This window comes from Narcine bancroftii, chromosome 4, assembly GCF_036971445.1.
Source record: "Narcine bancroftii isolate sNarBan1 chromosome 4, sNarBan1.hap1, whole genome shotgun sequence".
Taxonomy (NCBI): domain Eukaryota; kingdom Metazoa; phylum Chordata; class Chondrichthyes; order Torpediniformes; family Narcinidae; genus Narcine; species Narcine bancroftii.
This window is the reverse complement of record NC_091472.1, coordinates 309,757,331-309,770,861: the sequence shown is the minus strand read 5'-3', so window position 1 is coordinate 309,770,861 and position 13,531 is coordinate 309,757,331. Positions and strand designations below refer to the sequence as shown.

At 38.1% G+C, this 13,531-nt stretch overlaps 1 protein-coding gene across 10 annotated transcripts in view; it reads left to right on the top strand.

Moving 5' to 3' along the window:
• The window catches only part of pde1a (phosphodiesterase 1A, calmodulin-dependent), a 571,352-nt gene that overhangs the window by 444,583 nt on the left and 113,238 nt on the right, over positions 1-13,531 (top strand). For all 10 annotated transcript variants that reach the window (XM_069935886.1, XM_069935887.1, XM_069935884.1 and 7 more), the window contains 3 exons: positions 4,288-4,354; positions 4,449-4,565; positions 9,632-9,772. In XM_069935886.1, coding sequence (XP_069791987.1) covers positions 4,288-4,354; positions 4,449-4,565; positions 9,632-9,772 — 325 coding nt within the window. The remainder of the gene's footprint in view (positions 1-4,287; positions 4,355-4,448; positions 4,566-9,631; positions 9,773-13,531) is intronic.

Sequence of the window (13,531 nt, the reverse complement as noted above, 5' to 3'; positions counted from 1 at the left end):
AATTAAAACAATAGTTGCATTAAATAATGCAAGCCATAAACTTTTGCAAATGGAAGGTATATTCAAGAGTTTGATAACAACAGGAAACAAACTGTCCTCGAATCTGGAGGTGCACCTTCTGCACGACGGGAGGCAGAAGAGAGTGTGAGCGGGCTGGAAAGTGTTCTTTACTGTGTTGGTTGCTTTCTCGAGGCAATGTGAGGTGACAATGGAGTTGATGGAGAGGTGCTTAGTTTCTCTGATGGCCTGATCTGCATTCTCAACGGTTTCTGGTGGTCCTAGGTAGTGTAGTTCCCATACCAAGCTATCTGGACAGGTTACTTTCTATGTTGAAACATAAAATGTTGGTAAGGGAAACTGGGGATATACTGAATTTCCTTCGGCTTCACAGAAAGTAGAATTGTTGCTCTGCTTTCTTGGCTGTAGTATGAATGAGGTTTGATTCGGATACTTTGTTGGTTATATTTACTTATAAAAACAAAGCGCTGTTGATACTGGCAGGAGTTTGTGCTCCACCTTGCTTCTTGAAGTTAATGATGAGTTTGTTTGATTTGCTGTCATTGAGAGAGGGGTTGTCCTCCCACCCTGCTGTTGCGTTCTCTATTTCCATCCATAGGATGTCATCATAAGTTTGTGATTCTACCTACACTCTGGTGTCATCTGCAAACTTGTATATGGAGTTGAAGCCAAATTTGGCTTGGCGGTCATGAGTGTATGGTAACAGTAAGGGGCTGAGCACACAGTCTTGTGGGGCACTGATGTTAAAGATCATCGTGGAGGAGAAGTCATCACCAATCCTCACTGATTGCTGCCTACGTCAGGAAGTCAGATTCCATTTTAAGAGGAGTGCTCAGATCTACGCCCAGTAGGCCTCTCTTTTCCCGGCTCTACTTTGCTTGTTCAATATTTTTAATTATTTCCCCTACACTTTCTATATTCCTTAAGGACTTCTCTTGTTTTCATTTCTCTCTTTCTTCTATAGGTTTCCTTAGTTTTCTTTATATAGCTCCCAAAGCCACTTGAACATGTTGTACTTTCTGTTCACCTGAATGGGAACTTTTAATTACTTGCATGTTTATATGCAATGCAGCTGATTTTATTTTAGTTTAATTTGGTAATTAATTTTAATTTTATTTATCCTTTTTACATTTTTGTGGGTTGCTTTTGAATATTCTTCAAAGATGTCTTCAGCAATTTCATGGACAGGCACTTGCTGTTTGATTCTTATCCAGCACGCTTTCTTGATATGCATGAGCGACGTGTGGATGACTGTGTCCAGCTGCATTCAACAAAATCTGCGTCATTATCTCAGCTGCAATTTTATATTTTTGTATTCAAGGATCATTTTATTCTTTGCTTTTATTTTTTATTTTTCTTTCAGTTGTAGCACCTAATAGCCTGAATCCACCTGAGACTGTCTGATCTCGGAAGCTAAACAAGCTCAGGACTGCTCAGTACTTGGAGAGGAGACGAGGTGCCTTGAGGGGTGCTGGTCATAGTGGAAACTCTCTGCCTGCCTTATGGTAGACAAAAGTCAAAGAATTTCATTTATGTGCCATTCTAAATGTAGCATTATGTGACAATAATGGAACGTTTACCTTTATTCCTCAGATTCCAAACTCATTCACTGGTTCTAGTGGACCTTAGGACATATCAGAAGGGATTCTCCCCACCCAAATCCTTCTCATCCCCTCTTTAAGAAAGATGAACTCTAATTTTCTAAATTAAAAGCCTTGTGGCAACTCGCGACTTTGCTGTGACGAGGCCCCGCTGTTTATGCGCGGCCAGCGGGGCAGTCGCAATGAAGATGGCGGTGCGCATCCTTCTCTTCTGCCCCAAAGCGGAAGTTGGTGTGTGCGCTTACGTCAGCGTGACGCAAACAACAGGGCATCCGCGCGGTCCAACTGCCAAGCTTTTAAGCGAGCGCGCAAAGTTTAAATAAACACTCTGCTGTGGAACTCGAGCCAACAGCCTGTGTCTCCAGTCTGTTCACCCGCTTTCGCGCAGCACACTACAGCCTGTTTTTTCCAGTGGCACACCAATTGGGAAAATTGAAATTATCGTCTCTGACAAAGGCTACCAATTCCATGGTTGGATTGGGCATGGGGGTGAATGGGAGATAGATCGGCTGGAGATTCATGTCAGGTCACCTTTGACCAGTGCTACCCTGGGCTATACAACCTCATCTATAGTGTGGATGTAATTATGTCTCAACATGGCAACTTGGCATTTGGTAGCGAGATTTAAAAATATTTTGGTGAAGCTGAAAAATTCTGAAGTAGGTAGAGGATTTGAGCTGAAGTGACTTGGGATACTTTTCTGCTTTAACAGTCCAATAGAAATGTAAGTTATCATTCTAGAAACATTAATAACTTTAACTTTTGTGCAGCTTGATGGGCCTACTGTGCACTTCCAGTCGTTTCTTTTTTTTAATTCAAATATTTACATTTCATTGTCATTTTTTTCCCTTGGTTAGAAGCAACTAAATGTTCATCTAGTTAACAAGTAATGCCCAGGAAATTCTTGTTTATCTTAATTTTAAATATTGAAATGTCTGTTGAATCAAGTCTTGAAAGAAATAAGAAAAATAAACTTTATTCAGTGTTCGGTTCATCATGCTGGAAATGCAAAAACAATGAGGACTTACTCTGTAGACTTTGAATGAAGCCTGAACACTGGCAGAAATTAGTCAAGGGCTAAGACTCTCTGGCAAAATTTAAAGAGATGTGTGTGAAAAATCATGCCTTTACATATAATAATGATAGGTGAGGAGAGACTGGAAAAGTCAGGCCTTTTCTTGCTGGTGTGGAGCATGTTAAGGGTTGACTGCAAAAAACCTTTCCCATTTTAGTAGGCTGAACCTGAGGAGTTATGAGGGGTACCTTCTTCACAAAGGAAATGGTAAGTACCTGAATGCACTGCTTAAGAGGGCACTTGATTCACCTGGGCATCAATAACTATGGACCAACTGTTGGGAAATGGAAAGGTGCCCAGTGATTAGCATGGTTGAGTCAGGCTGAATGGCTTCATTTCTTGATATACAATTCTATGATTCAACGGTGAAGCTCAAACAAACACTGTCCCAGGCTACTAAATTTCCAAGAAAGCTTTTTAGGAATGATAAATAATCTGTCCCATTGTCACAACTAGAATTCTGTCTCATTAGACACCAACCATTTACAAGGTTTGTTTCTTTAGTTTAAATTAAATGCTCTGAACAGTATAAAGGCAGTGAGCAATGCTGGTGAAGTTGGCATTTGGTGTCTGATCCTAATTGTCCTGGAGTTGAGGGATTACTGAAGACTGTATGATAATAATACTGCTGTCGGGTAGGAAATTGAAGTGCTTGGTCCCTACAACCGGGAAGAAGTGTTAATGTATTTCCAATTCAGGAGAGCATTTAGAAATAAACTAGCTGTCAGCAATTAAACTTCAGTGCTGCTTCAAAATTTAAAATGCAAGTTTATACATGGGTGGGAACCACTGTGAATGTCATGGAAGTGCTGCGTGCTTATTTCAGAGTATTTACGAGGGAAGTAAATTCACTTAAATGCACGAGGATAAACTCTAAGGACTCAGCACACTACCTATATTTCTGCAATGAACAAAGGGATTAACCCACAATGAGATGCTTCTGTGCTGGGATTAAGAGACGAGCATTGCATTGGGCTCTTCTGTGAAGCAAATTATTTTAAGGTTCTACGGTGCAGGTCAGAGTTGCTTATTTGACATGATCACCTGTATCACCATCAATTCCACCACTAAAATAAATCACTCTCTGCCAAATTTCTGAGCAAATTCAGTAGCCCAAAAGGAATACCCACAATTTAGAAGTTGTTGTGCCAAAATTGAGCAAAAACAAGAGAGAGTTTAAAAAAAACTACGAGAAAAAAAAAGATTAAGGAAAAGCATTTCTAGAACTTGTCTTAGACTCGGTTTTAAATGTGTGTGTGTGAAGTTATTGTGCAGTTTGCAAGCTCATCAAAACATTGGTCCTGCATTTAAATAATGACCACATATGTCTCTGATAGAACGATTTGCCAACTTGTGACATTGTGCACAAGGCCCTGCCAGCCACAAATTTTACCAGAGAAAGGAAGAATGCTATATTTTTTTACTCACAGCTCTTGAGTGAAATAATTTGAAACAAATAATTGCATTAAAGGGAAATCGCCAATCAAAGCTTTGCATTGTTCTAATTACAAGAATAAGCAGGAAATTATCCTAAGTTAACAACGCTGTTGAAATCTGTTGTGACAATTTATGATTTATCCTTTTAAATTGAAGGATGTACAGAAGAACATCAAACATGATAGGACTGACTTATCCTGCAGCCGTGATATCTGCTTTAAAGGTGTGTAGCACGCTAATTTTAAAACTCCTTGAAGATGTTGGAAAGGCTTAACCGGTACGACTAAATTTGCTATTTCTTCTCTCTCCCTCTGCAGGATATTGATAAATGGTCATTCAATGTGTTTGCTCTTAATGAAGCCAGCAGAGATCATGCTCTGAAGTTCATGGTGCACGAGCTGTTCACCCGATACGACCTGATCAATCGTTTCAGGGTCAGAACGTTTTTTTTAAAGTTTACTATGAAATTAAAATAAACCAAATGGTTTTTAACAAAGTCAATGTGATAAAAACCCTCATGAAATCTGTTAAGTTTTGATTCAATTGTGTGTGACAGTTTGTCAAGTGAAGACCTTAGTAATGTATATAATTGTCAGTATGATAATATACAGTATCATATCCACTTAAAAATAATCTATTCATTCTGGCAACTATTAGGTAACAGATGTACATGATGATGCAAAATTCCCCAGCACCAACAAATAAAACCCTCTAACCGAAGGATTAAAACCCTCTTACTAAAAGATTGCTCATAAACATTCATCAGATAAAGTGAAACACAGTTAGTGTTGGGAACAGCTTTCTACAGATTCTCCCTGTCCTGATGTGCAGTATGTTTTTTTAGGCCCATTGAACCAATCGAACCTCAAAGCAGAGGTGAGCAGTACACTACAAGATTATTGCAGTGCTGTCAGACCACATGATAGCAAAAAAAAATCATTTTTTAATGAGTCAAACCGCAGTCTGAGAGGACACTGATCCCAAAATATTTAGCAAACTCACATAAATGGAAGTAGACCCACTGCAGTGTTTCAAGGTCAGACAATGTCAAAATTTAAAATCCAGAGTCTAAAACCCTAATCCTACATCGATCCCCAACACTCATGGACTATAAACGGCATGAGATTTTAATTATTCGGAGCAATGTCTTTACGTCCTTTATTGGGTGCTAGACAATTTAGATTACATATTGATTATACAGGTCAGAACGAGTGCTTCAAGGGCATAATTTCTAACTTGTGAATACAGAAGATCTATATATTCATTGGTGTCCTTATCCTGCACTTACAGTGGGTTATTAGACTTACCTGTGAGAGGGCAAATAATTCTATTAATGTCCTTCAAATCTTTGGACCAACCACCTGCAAGCAACTACCAGCTAATACTATGACACCTTGTCTACATCAATATACAAGAACATCGTCACTCAAATGAATTGCTGCATCATTTCTTTTGACGAACCATAGAATTTGGGATGAGTTTAAAACAAACAGCTGAATTTCCCACAAATTTACACACTTCCAGGGTTTAACAGTTCTTATCACTGAGTTGGCTCTGGGCAAACAAAAGAAAACCCTGAACCCTGCCCTGTAAGCACTGCTACATTGTAGAGAAACAGAAAACTGCAGATACTCGAATCGTCAACAAAGGATTCCTGGAGGAATTGCAAAGTTCGTTGACTGCTGTATTTTAGTTCATGATAAGGTCATGATGACACAGAATCTGCTGTAATATTTTGCATCATGACCTCTTTCAGTAGTAGTACTGGAATGGAAGAAGTTGATACATCAATTTAACTGATGCAGAACCAAAGGAACTGGGAAAACTCATCATGTCACACAGCATCCATAGAAACCAAAAGACAGTTGATGTTGCAGGCCTGAGCCCTCCTTAAGGAGTGTGAAAAATCAAGCAGAGGTGGGGGTGAGGAGGACATGCTAGCAAATGTTAGATGGATTCCAGTGGGAGGGAGAAGGAGCTGAGAGGTGACTTGTTTTTCACCTGAGATTTCAGCTGGCAAACTGTCGAATAATTATACCGAAAGAAAGTGTTTATGATACATGGTTCCTCGCACAAATAACTACATATGATGTTAAGCACACGTAATGGATCTGTGTTAATATTAATCCTAAGTTTAATATTAATATTAAAACTATTTTATCTTGATAAAATAAGTTAATAAGTTCATTTGGGAGGACAGGGCTCATTTACATTTTACAATTCCTGTCTTTCCAGGAGGTCAAATTTTCTTCTTTCGAATGAAGACTTTGGAATCTGTTTTCCAAATGATGAAACTGTCCTCTTTATCTTAAAGCGACAGTCAGAAGTAGGCTTCTCTTTTGGAATCTGCTTATTCTGTGTCTCCCTTATTAGGAGTAATTAGGCAGCTTTTCCCCTTTTTCAGAAAAAATTACTGGTGGTCAGTTCTGCATCTGATAAGAACGGTGAGTCTCCTTAAACTGACCTCTTTGTCTCCCATTTTGATAATATATTTCTTGCAAATCTCTTATGTCACATGGTATGTGACATCATTTCTATCCTTGAAGGTCATAAGGTCTTTTGACATGGATAAGTCCACATGTCACTGCTCTCCTCAGAGCTAAAATGGCTGTGCATTTACACAGGTGATTCTGAAATAACATAAGTTGTTTTCAGTATCTCTAAAAACCATCATAAATCCTTTCATCTTCTGGTTCTAACTTCTATCAGCAGCCATTTTGTCTCAAACTGGCTTCTGCCTTTCATCTCACAGAACCATGTGTGTTTAAAATGTTAAAGTGTTGTCTTTGTTCAGCTAAGAACCATGTCTCTGTAGAATGATAATGAGCCCAGTCCTCCCAAACTAACATTAATCCATATCTAGATTAAATATAGTTTTAACATTAAACTAAGGATTAATATAAACACAGATCCATTACACACATAACCCAGAATTGGAAGTTTAATCAATTTAATCTTCCACTTTAATCAGGGTTTTCCATGTCTTAAGCACTCCACAACAATCAATGCAGGTATAAGTCATACCTGGAACTAGGATATTCCCATGAATTTGGAAGTGAATTCAGTGTATAAAGAATATTTAAGAAGATTCTTAGGCCTACCCTATCCTAAGGTATACTATATTAATCCCATTTACCAGCCCTTGATCCATAGCCTCTATGATTTGGAGCTTCAAGTATTCAGCTAGATACTTCTTAAATGTGGTTAAAGCCTCGGCTTCTATCACCCACTCAGACAGTGCATTCCAAACTCCAATCACCCTTCTTAGCAAAAGAACATTGTTTGTGAAACCCCTCTAAACCTCATACACTTAAAATTAAACCCATATCCTCTAGTTAGAAACACCTGGAAGGAAAAGAAAATTTGTACACCTCTATCAGGTCTCTCATCTAGGACCATGCCAAATTCCATACTAAAATCCACAGACTATGTCATGCACACTGCCGTTATCTATATAACATAGTTACATCTTCAGAAAACTCAAGCAAATTAGTCAGATAGGATCTCCTAGCAATAAAGCAATTCTGACTACTCCTGATCATTCCCTTCCTTTCTAAGTGTACATTGATCCTGTTCCTTAGACTTTTTGTTGTTCCAATAACTTCCCAACCATGAGATCCATAAGTCAGTAATAAACTTACTTTTCCTGCTATCCTTTTTGAACAAATAGACCCACGTTTGTTATCCTCCTGTACTTGACCAATTATCAGTGATGATTTAAACATCTCTGCCATGGCTCCAAATATATCCATCTTTGATTCCCATAACAGCCTCAACTATATCTCATGGTGCTCTGGGAACCTATGCACCATTATGTCTTCTCCAACATCTAATCCCTCCTGCATTTTAATGATGCAATGCTCGAGAATATTGCCAATTTTATCCCTGAAATCTCCAACTGGCAAATTCAGAAGAGAAGCATTCACTTAGAACTTGCTGCCTTGGTTCTTTTGTTGAGATTGCTCCTTTGGTCCTGAATGGTCCCTCGCTATGGAATTGCTGTTAATATACTTACGATACGACTTGGGATTTTTCTTAATCCTACCGGCCGGTGCACTCTCATTGATCTTCTCATTTCTTTCCTGAGCACCACTGCCGTCTGTATATTTTTCAAGAGCCTCCTCCATTTTCAGTTCTCCGTTTTGACTATATGCTTCCTTTATTTTCTTGATTAAACTTGTGATTCCTTCAACATCCAGGGTTTCCTTGACATGCTGTTCTTGCCTTTCATCCTTATGGGAATGTTGGTGCTAAAACACTTCTACTTGTAGTCCATGAGTGTTGGGGATCGATGTAGATTCACCTGTAGATAATTACTCACAGTTGATGTTTGTCAGGTCCTTTTTAATGAAATTGGCCTTCCCCTAATTCAGGTCCTTAATTTCCGGACCATTCTTTATTATCTGAAACCTGCATTGTTTTGATCATTTCCTCCAAATTCAAGTCCATCTTCAGCATAAGATTAACTCCAGCAATGGCCCATTAAGAGTATAACTATCAATGAGCTGAGTCTCCTGAATGCACTTTAAAAACTTAGGGGTGCATCTTGGTTCTTTATATATTCAATATTTATAATTTTTTATATTCAAGGTATCTATTTTAGAATTTGTACATCACATCACATAAAGCTGCTAAAATTTGCCAAACTAAATAAAATTATTTGACCTAAGCCACTGAAATGTGAAGAAAATTTGTTGATGTTGCTGGAGGCTGAGGAACATATGTAATAAAGTGTGTACAAAATTGCAATGTCACTATGGTAAATGCCTGAGATTGCCCAATATAAATGCAAGATTGCTAGGACCAAACTGTCAAATACAATCAGTTATTAACTCTAAGCAACTACTATAATTGAGTCAAACAAATTGTAATATATGATAGCCTTCAGAATGTCCAATGTTTTGTCATGTTAATCTCTTCCTGAAGAGCTATTGTGAATTGTACAGCAGAAGTGAATTGAAAGGCCTCATCAAGTTCTAATTATATTGCATTTTAATGATCTGAGCTTGAGCTTTTAACATATTTGAAGTAATATCAACTTTGTTTTAGAACTAATGTTATTTTATTGTTTGTGGAGCTGTGTTTATGGGATTGAGTTATTATTGATCAGCGTAAAAGTGGCCCAGTGAGAAAAGCAAAAACGGCTTCTTTAACTGGGATACTGAACGGCCAATTTACTAGGATACCAGTGTGAAAGGGACTAACGAGCCTCTAGTTTAGGGATAGAGCATGGTAACAGGCCCTTCTGGCCCATGTGCCCATGACATCCAAATACATCAATTCATCTACAAACCTGTACACTTTTGGAGGGTGAGAGAAAACGGCTCAGACACAGGGAGAATGCACATACTCCTTACAGACAGTGTTTCTCTAACTTATAGGCTAACTATACAGCCCTTAAAATTGTAAAAATAATTTATTTATAATGATTTGGAATGTTAATATTTTGCATTATTTCCATGACACTTCACCTACTAATCACAGCATTTTTTTAATGTAGATTCCTGTATCGTCACTAATGTCTTTTGTTGAAGCCTTGGAAGCAGGTTACAGCAAATACAAGAATCCTTACCATAATTTAATCCATGCAGCAGATGTGGCCCAAACCGTGCATTATTTAATGCTCCACACTGGGATTATGGTAAGACATTGTCAGTACAGAGCAGATTCATTTGGTTTTACCAAGAGTATGGATTTAGGCTTGTGCTTGACGTTATGAAGACTTTGAGAAACAGTTGTGTTCAATTCGTTCTTGGAAGAGTGCCAAGGAATTCAACACAAAAGCTTTCACGTTGCAAGTTATTTTCGTTTTAGCATTGAAACCATTAACTCTTCAATGAGGTTGGCTTTTAAAGCAACAGAAGCAATTGCCCAATGGATCTTTGCATTAATGTTTTGATTAGCATGTAGGGTAAAAATAATGGCTGCCAGGATCTAACCTGAAAATACTTGTAAATTGTTAGATTAAAAAAAAATGGCAATTTCACTAAGACTTCTGTTTAAAACATTTTTAAAATTGCTAATGCAAAACTATACAATGTGAATTGAAAAACCTCACAAAGATTAGCGTATACAGAGCCGTGGTCATACCCACACTCCTGTTCGGCTCTGGATCATGGGTCCTCTACTGGCATCACCTAAGGCTCCTAGAACGCTTCCACCAGCGTTGTCTCCGCTCCATCCTCAACATTCATTGGAGCGACTTCATCCCTAACGTCGAAGTACTCGAGATGGCAGAGGCCGACAGCATCGAGTCCACGCTGCTGAAGATCCAGCTGCGCTGGGTGGGTCACGTCTCCAGAATGGAGGACCATCGCCTTCCCAAGATCGTGTTATATGGTGAGCTCTCCACTGGTCACCGTGACAGAGGTGCACCAAAGAAGAGGTACAAGGACTACCTAAAGAAAGCTCTTGGTGCCTGCCCCGTTGACCACCGCCAGTGGGCTGATCTTGCCTCCAACCGTGCATCTCGGCGCCTCACAGTTCGGCGGGCAGCAACCTCCTTTGAAGAAGACTGCAGAGCCCACCTCACTGACAAAAGACAAAGGAGGAAAAACCCAACACCCAACCCCAACCCACCAATTTTCCCCTGCAACCGCTGCAACCGTGTCTGCCTGTCCCGCATCGGACTTGTCAGCCACAAACGAGCCTGCAGCTGACGTGGACATTTACCCCTCCGTAAATCTTCGTCCGCGAAGCCAAGCCAAAGAAGAAATACCCAACAAAATGAGTTAAACATGATATGGAATGCTCATTAGATATTTAATAGCAACGAATTATCATTTATCCTAAATTCATAAAAATTTTATCCCAAAGTTAAAACTGAATAGTCCTGAATATGGCATTCATTTACAAGAAATCTTGACTTTTGAAATATTAAAAGCCCTGAGCATTTAAGTACTTGATGCAATTTTCTAATACAGCAACCTTGCAGCCTGAAGCTTATATCTGGTTACCCCATGTAAGGTAAAACATCATGAGATGGGAATGTGTAGGGAGTTACCCTGTACAGGGCAGTAACAAGAAGGGGAGGTGTCCTTGTACTCCTGTTAGGTAAAACATCATGAGATGGGACCGGAGAAGGAGTCACCCAGTACTAAGGAGTAACAGAATGCATCCTTGTACTTACAAGATAAGAGAGACATTGATGGATTGAGAGGCAGGAAGCTAGCAGGGAAAGGATAGCAACAGTTTAAGAGAGACATTGATGGATTGAGAGGCAGGAAGCTAGCAGGGAAAGGATAGCAACAGTTTTAGTCATTGGACAAGTAATGATATGATGATGTTCTAAGCATGTATCCAAGGGTATAAAGAATCACCATTTTGCTGATAACGGCAGAATGCATTCTCCGGCTAACATCGTTAGTCGCAAGTGTTACAATCCGGTAATAAAGAACAAAGAACCCTGATTTCGACTCAGCCTGGTGTTTGTCTCACTCATTCATGAACAAAGCAGACCTAACACCCATCATAACATTTTATATTGCATTACAATTATGGAGTACATTCTTGTTTTGTGTTGTTAATTCCTTCCTTCACGTAGAACTGTGAGCTCTTAAGTATTCCCCATGGAAGAACCAAATGCATAGACATTAAAGGCGAGGGAAGCACATTTTACATGCACTACAAGTAAGGCCACTACAATACTAAAGGCAAGTGGTTTGAGGTTCTTCAATGAATTACCAATTTGTAACATATAGTGTCAATCAAATAAGATTAATAAAATTTGAAATCAAGCTGTGCCTGTAATAGAATGAATGCATAGTCGAAATATAAGATAGATACAGTAATTATCATTTTTCTATAAAATAAGAAAAATGTAGCTAAACCATACTGTAATCACTGCAACGATTTATAGGCAAGCAAAATAGATGATGAAGATTTATGAGAGAAAACTACACTACATTGACACATATATATTTCTTTCAGACATTTTCTGTTGTAACAATATTTTGGTTTACTTCTGTGAATGGTTATTGACTGATTAACGTTAATAATAAATATCTTGAGCCAATATGGAAAGTGGCAGTGCAACAAGTTGCCAATACACTAACTTTTAAAATTCAGGAAAGTACCCTTGCAACTTTCTGGAATATAGCATATCGTAATTGCTTTGTTCTCTGCAATTCTGTTCTATCCTTCCCTCTTGTGCTTAGTTAGCATTTCTGCACCCTGAATTTCACAAATTTTGCTGAACTGAAGTTTTAACTCATCCCTGTCCTTTAAAAAAAACAACAAACCTCAAGGTGACTTCAAACACTGACTCTTATAGGGAATATAATGGAATATGAAATGGCACTTGGTTTCCAGGCATTTAGTTACCCACAGTTTAATTACTTTTAAATAAATGTTTTACATTTAATTGAATGATGTTTTATCACCATGATCATTTTAAAAATATTTAATTTCTTCAAATAATATGTTTCGTCTTCAATTTAAAATATTCATGGGCCAGGGGGGTGACCTTTAGTCACCTGCCACTTGTGGATTTTACCACACCCAGATTAGGGTGCTACTACTTTTTAGTATTTGTTTTGGGAATTTTTTTAAATGGGGGGGATTAGAATATTGTGAGATTTAGAAGGGGATCATTATTTTATAGTAATGTGATATATTATTAGATTTAGTGATGTCTAATTTGAATTTGGCAACTTTTAATGTCCAGGGTTTGAATAACCCGATTAAGCATAAGCGAGTTTTGGCCTATATTAAAAAAAAATGAAAGTTGATTTTTTTTTTTGCAAGAAACATATTTGAATGAAAAAGAACATTTGAAGTTGAGAGATTGGGTTGGGCATGTGCTTTCTTCTTCTTTTAATTCTAAGGCGAGGGGAGTAGCGATATTAGTTCATAAGAAATTACCATTTGAATTGGAATCGTTTGAAGGAAATGTGGGTAGGGTTTTAATGGTCAATTGTAAATTTTTTGCTGAATCATGGATTTTGTTAAATATTTATGCACCTAATGCAGATGATGAACAGTTTATGCCAGAGACTTTTCTGTAGTTAAATCAGGCCATAATAATATTTTGGTAGGGGGAGATTTTAATTGGATTTTGGATCCTTTATTGGATAGATCTCCAAAAAGTATAAGGAAATCAAAGGCAGTAATACAAATGGGGCTTTGATGTAAGATTTGAATTTGGTTGATGTTTGGAGGAGAATGAATCCTACCAAGAAAGATTTTTCTTTTTATTCGTCTCAACAGGATACATTTTCTAGAATAGTTTTTTTTTATTTCAGCACATTTTTTGGGTAGAGTAGTACAGACTGAATATAAAAGCCGGGTTATATCGGAAAATTCAATGTTATTTTTCTCTTGTGTGAGTTCAGAGGTGGGACAGTCGTCATATAGATGGAGATTTAATACAATGCTATTGAACAAACCGGAATTTATTACT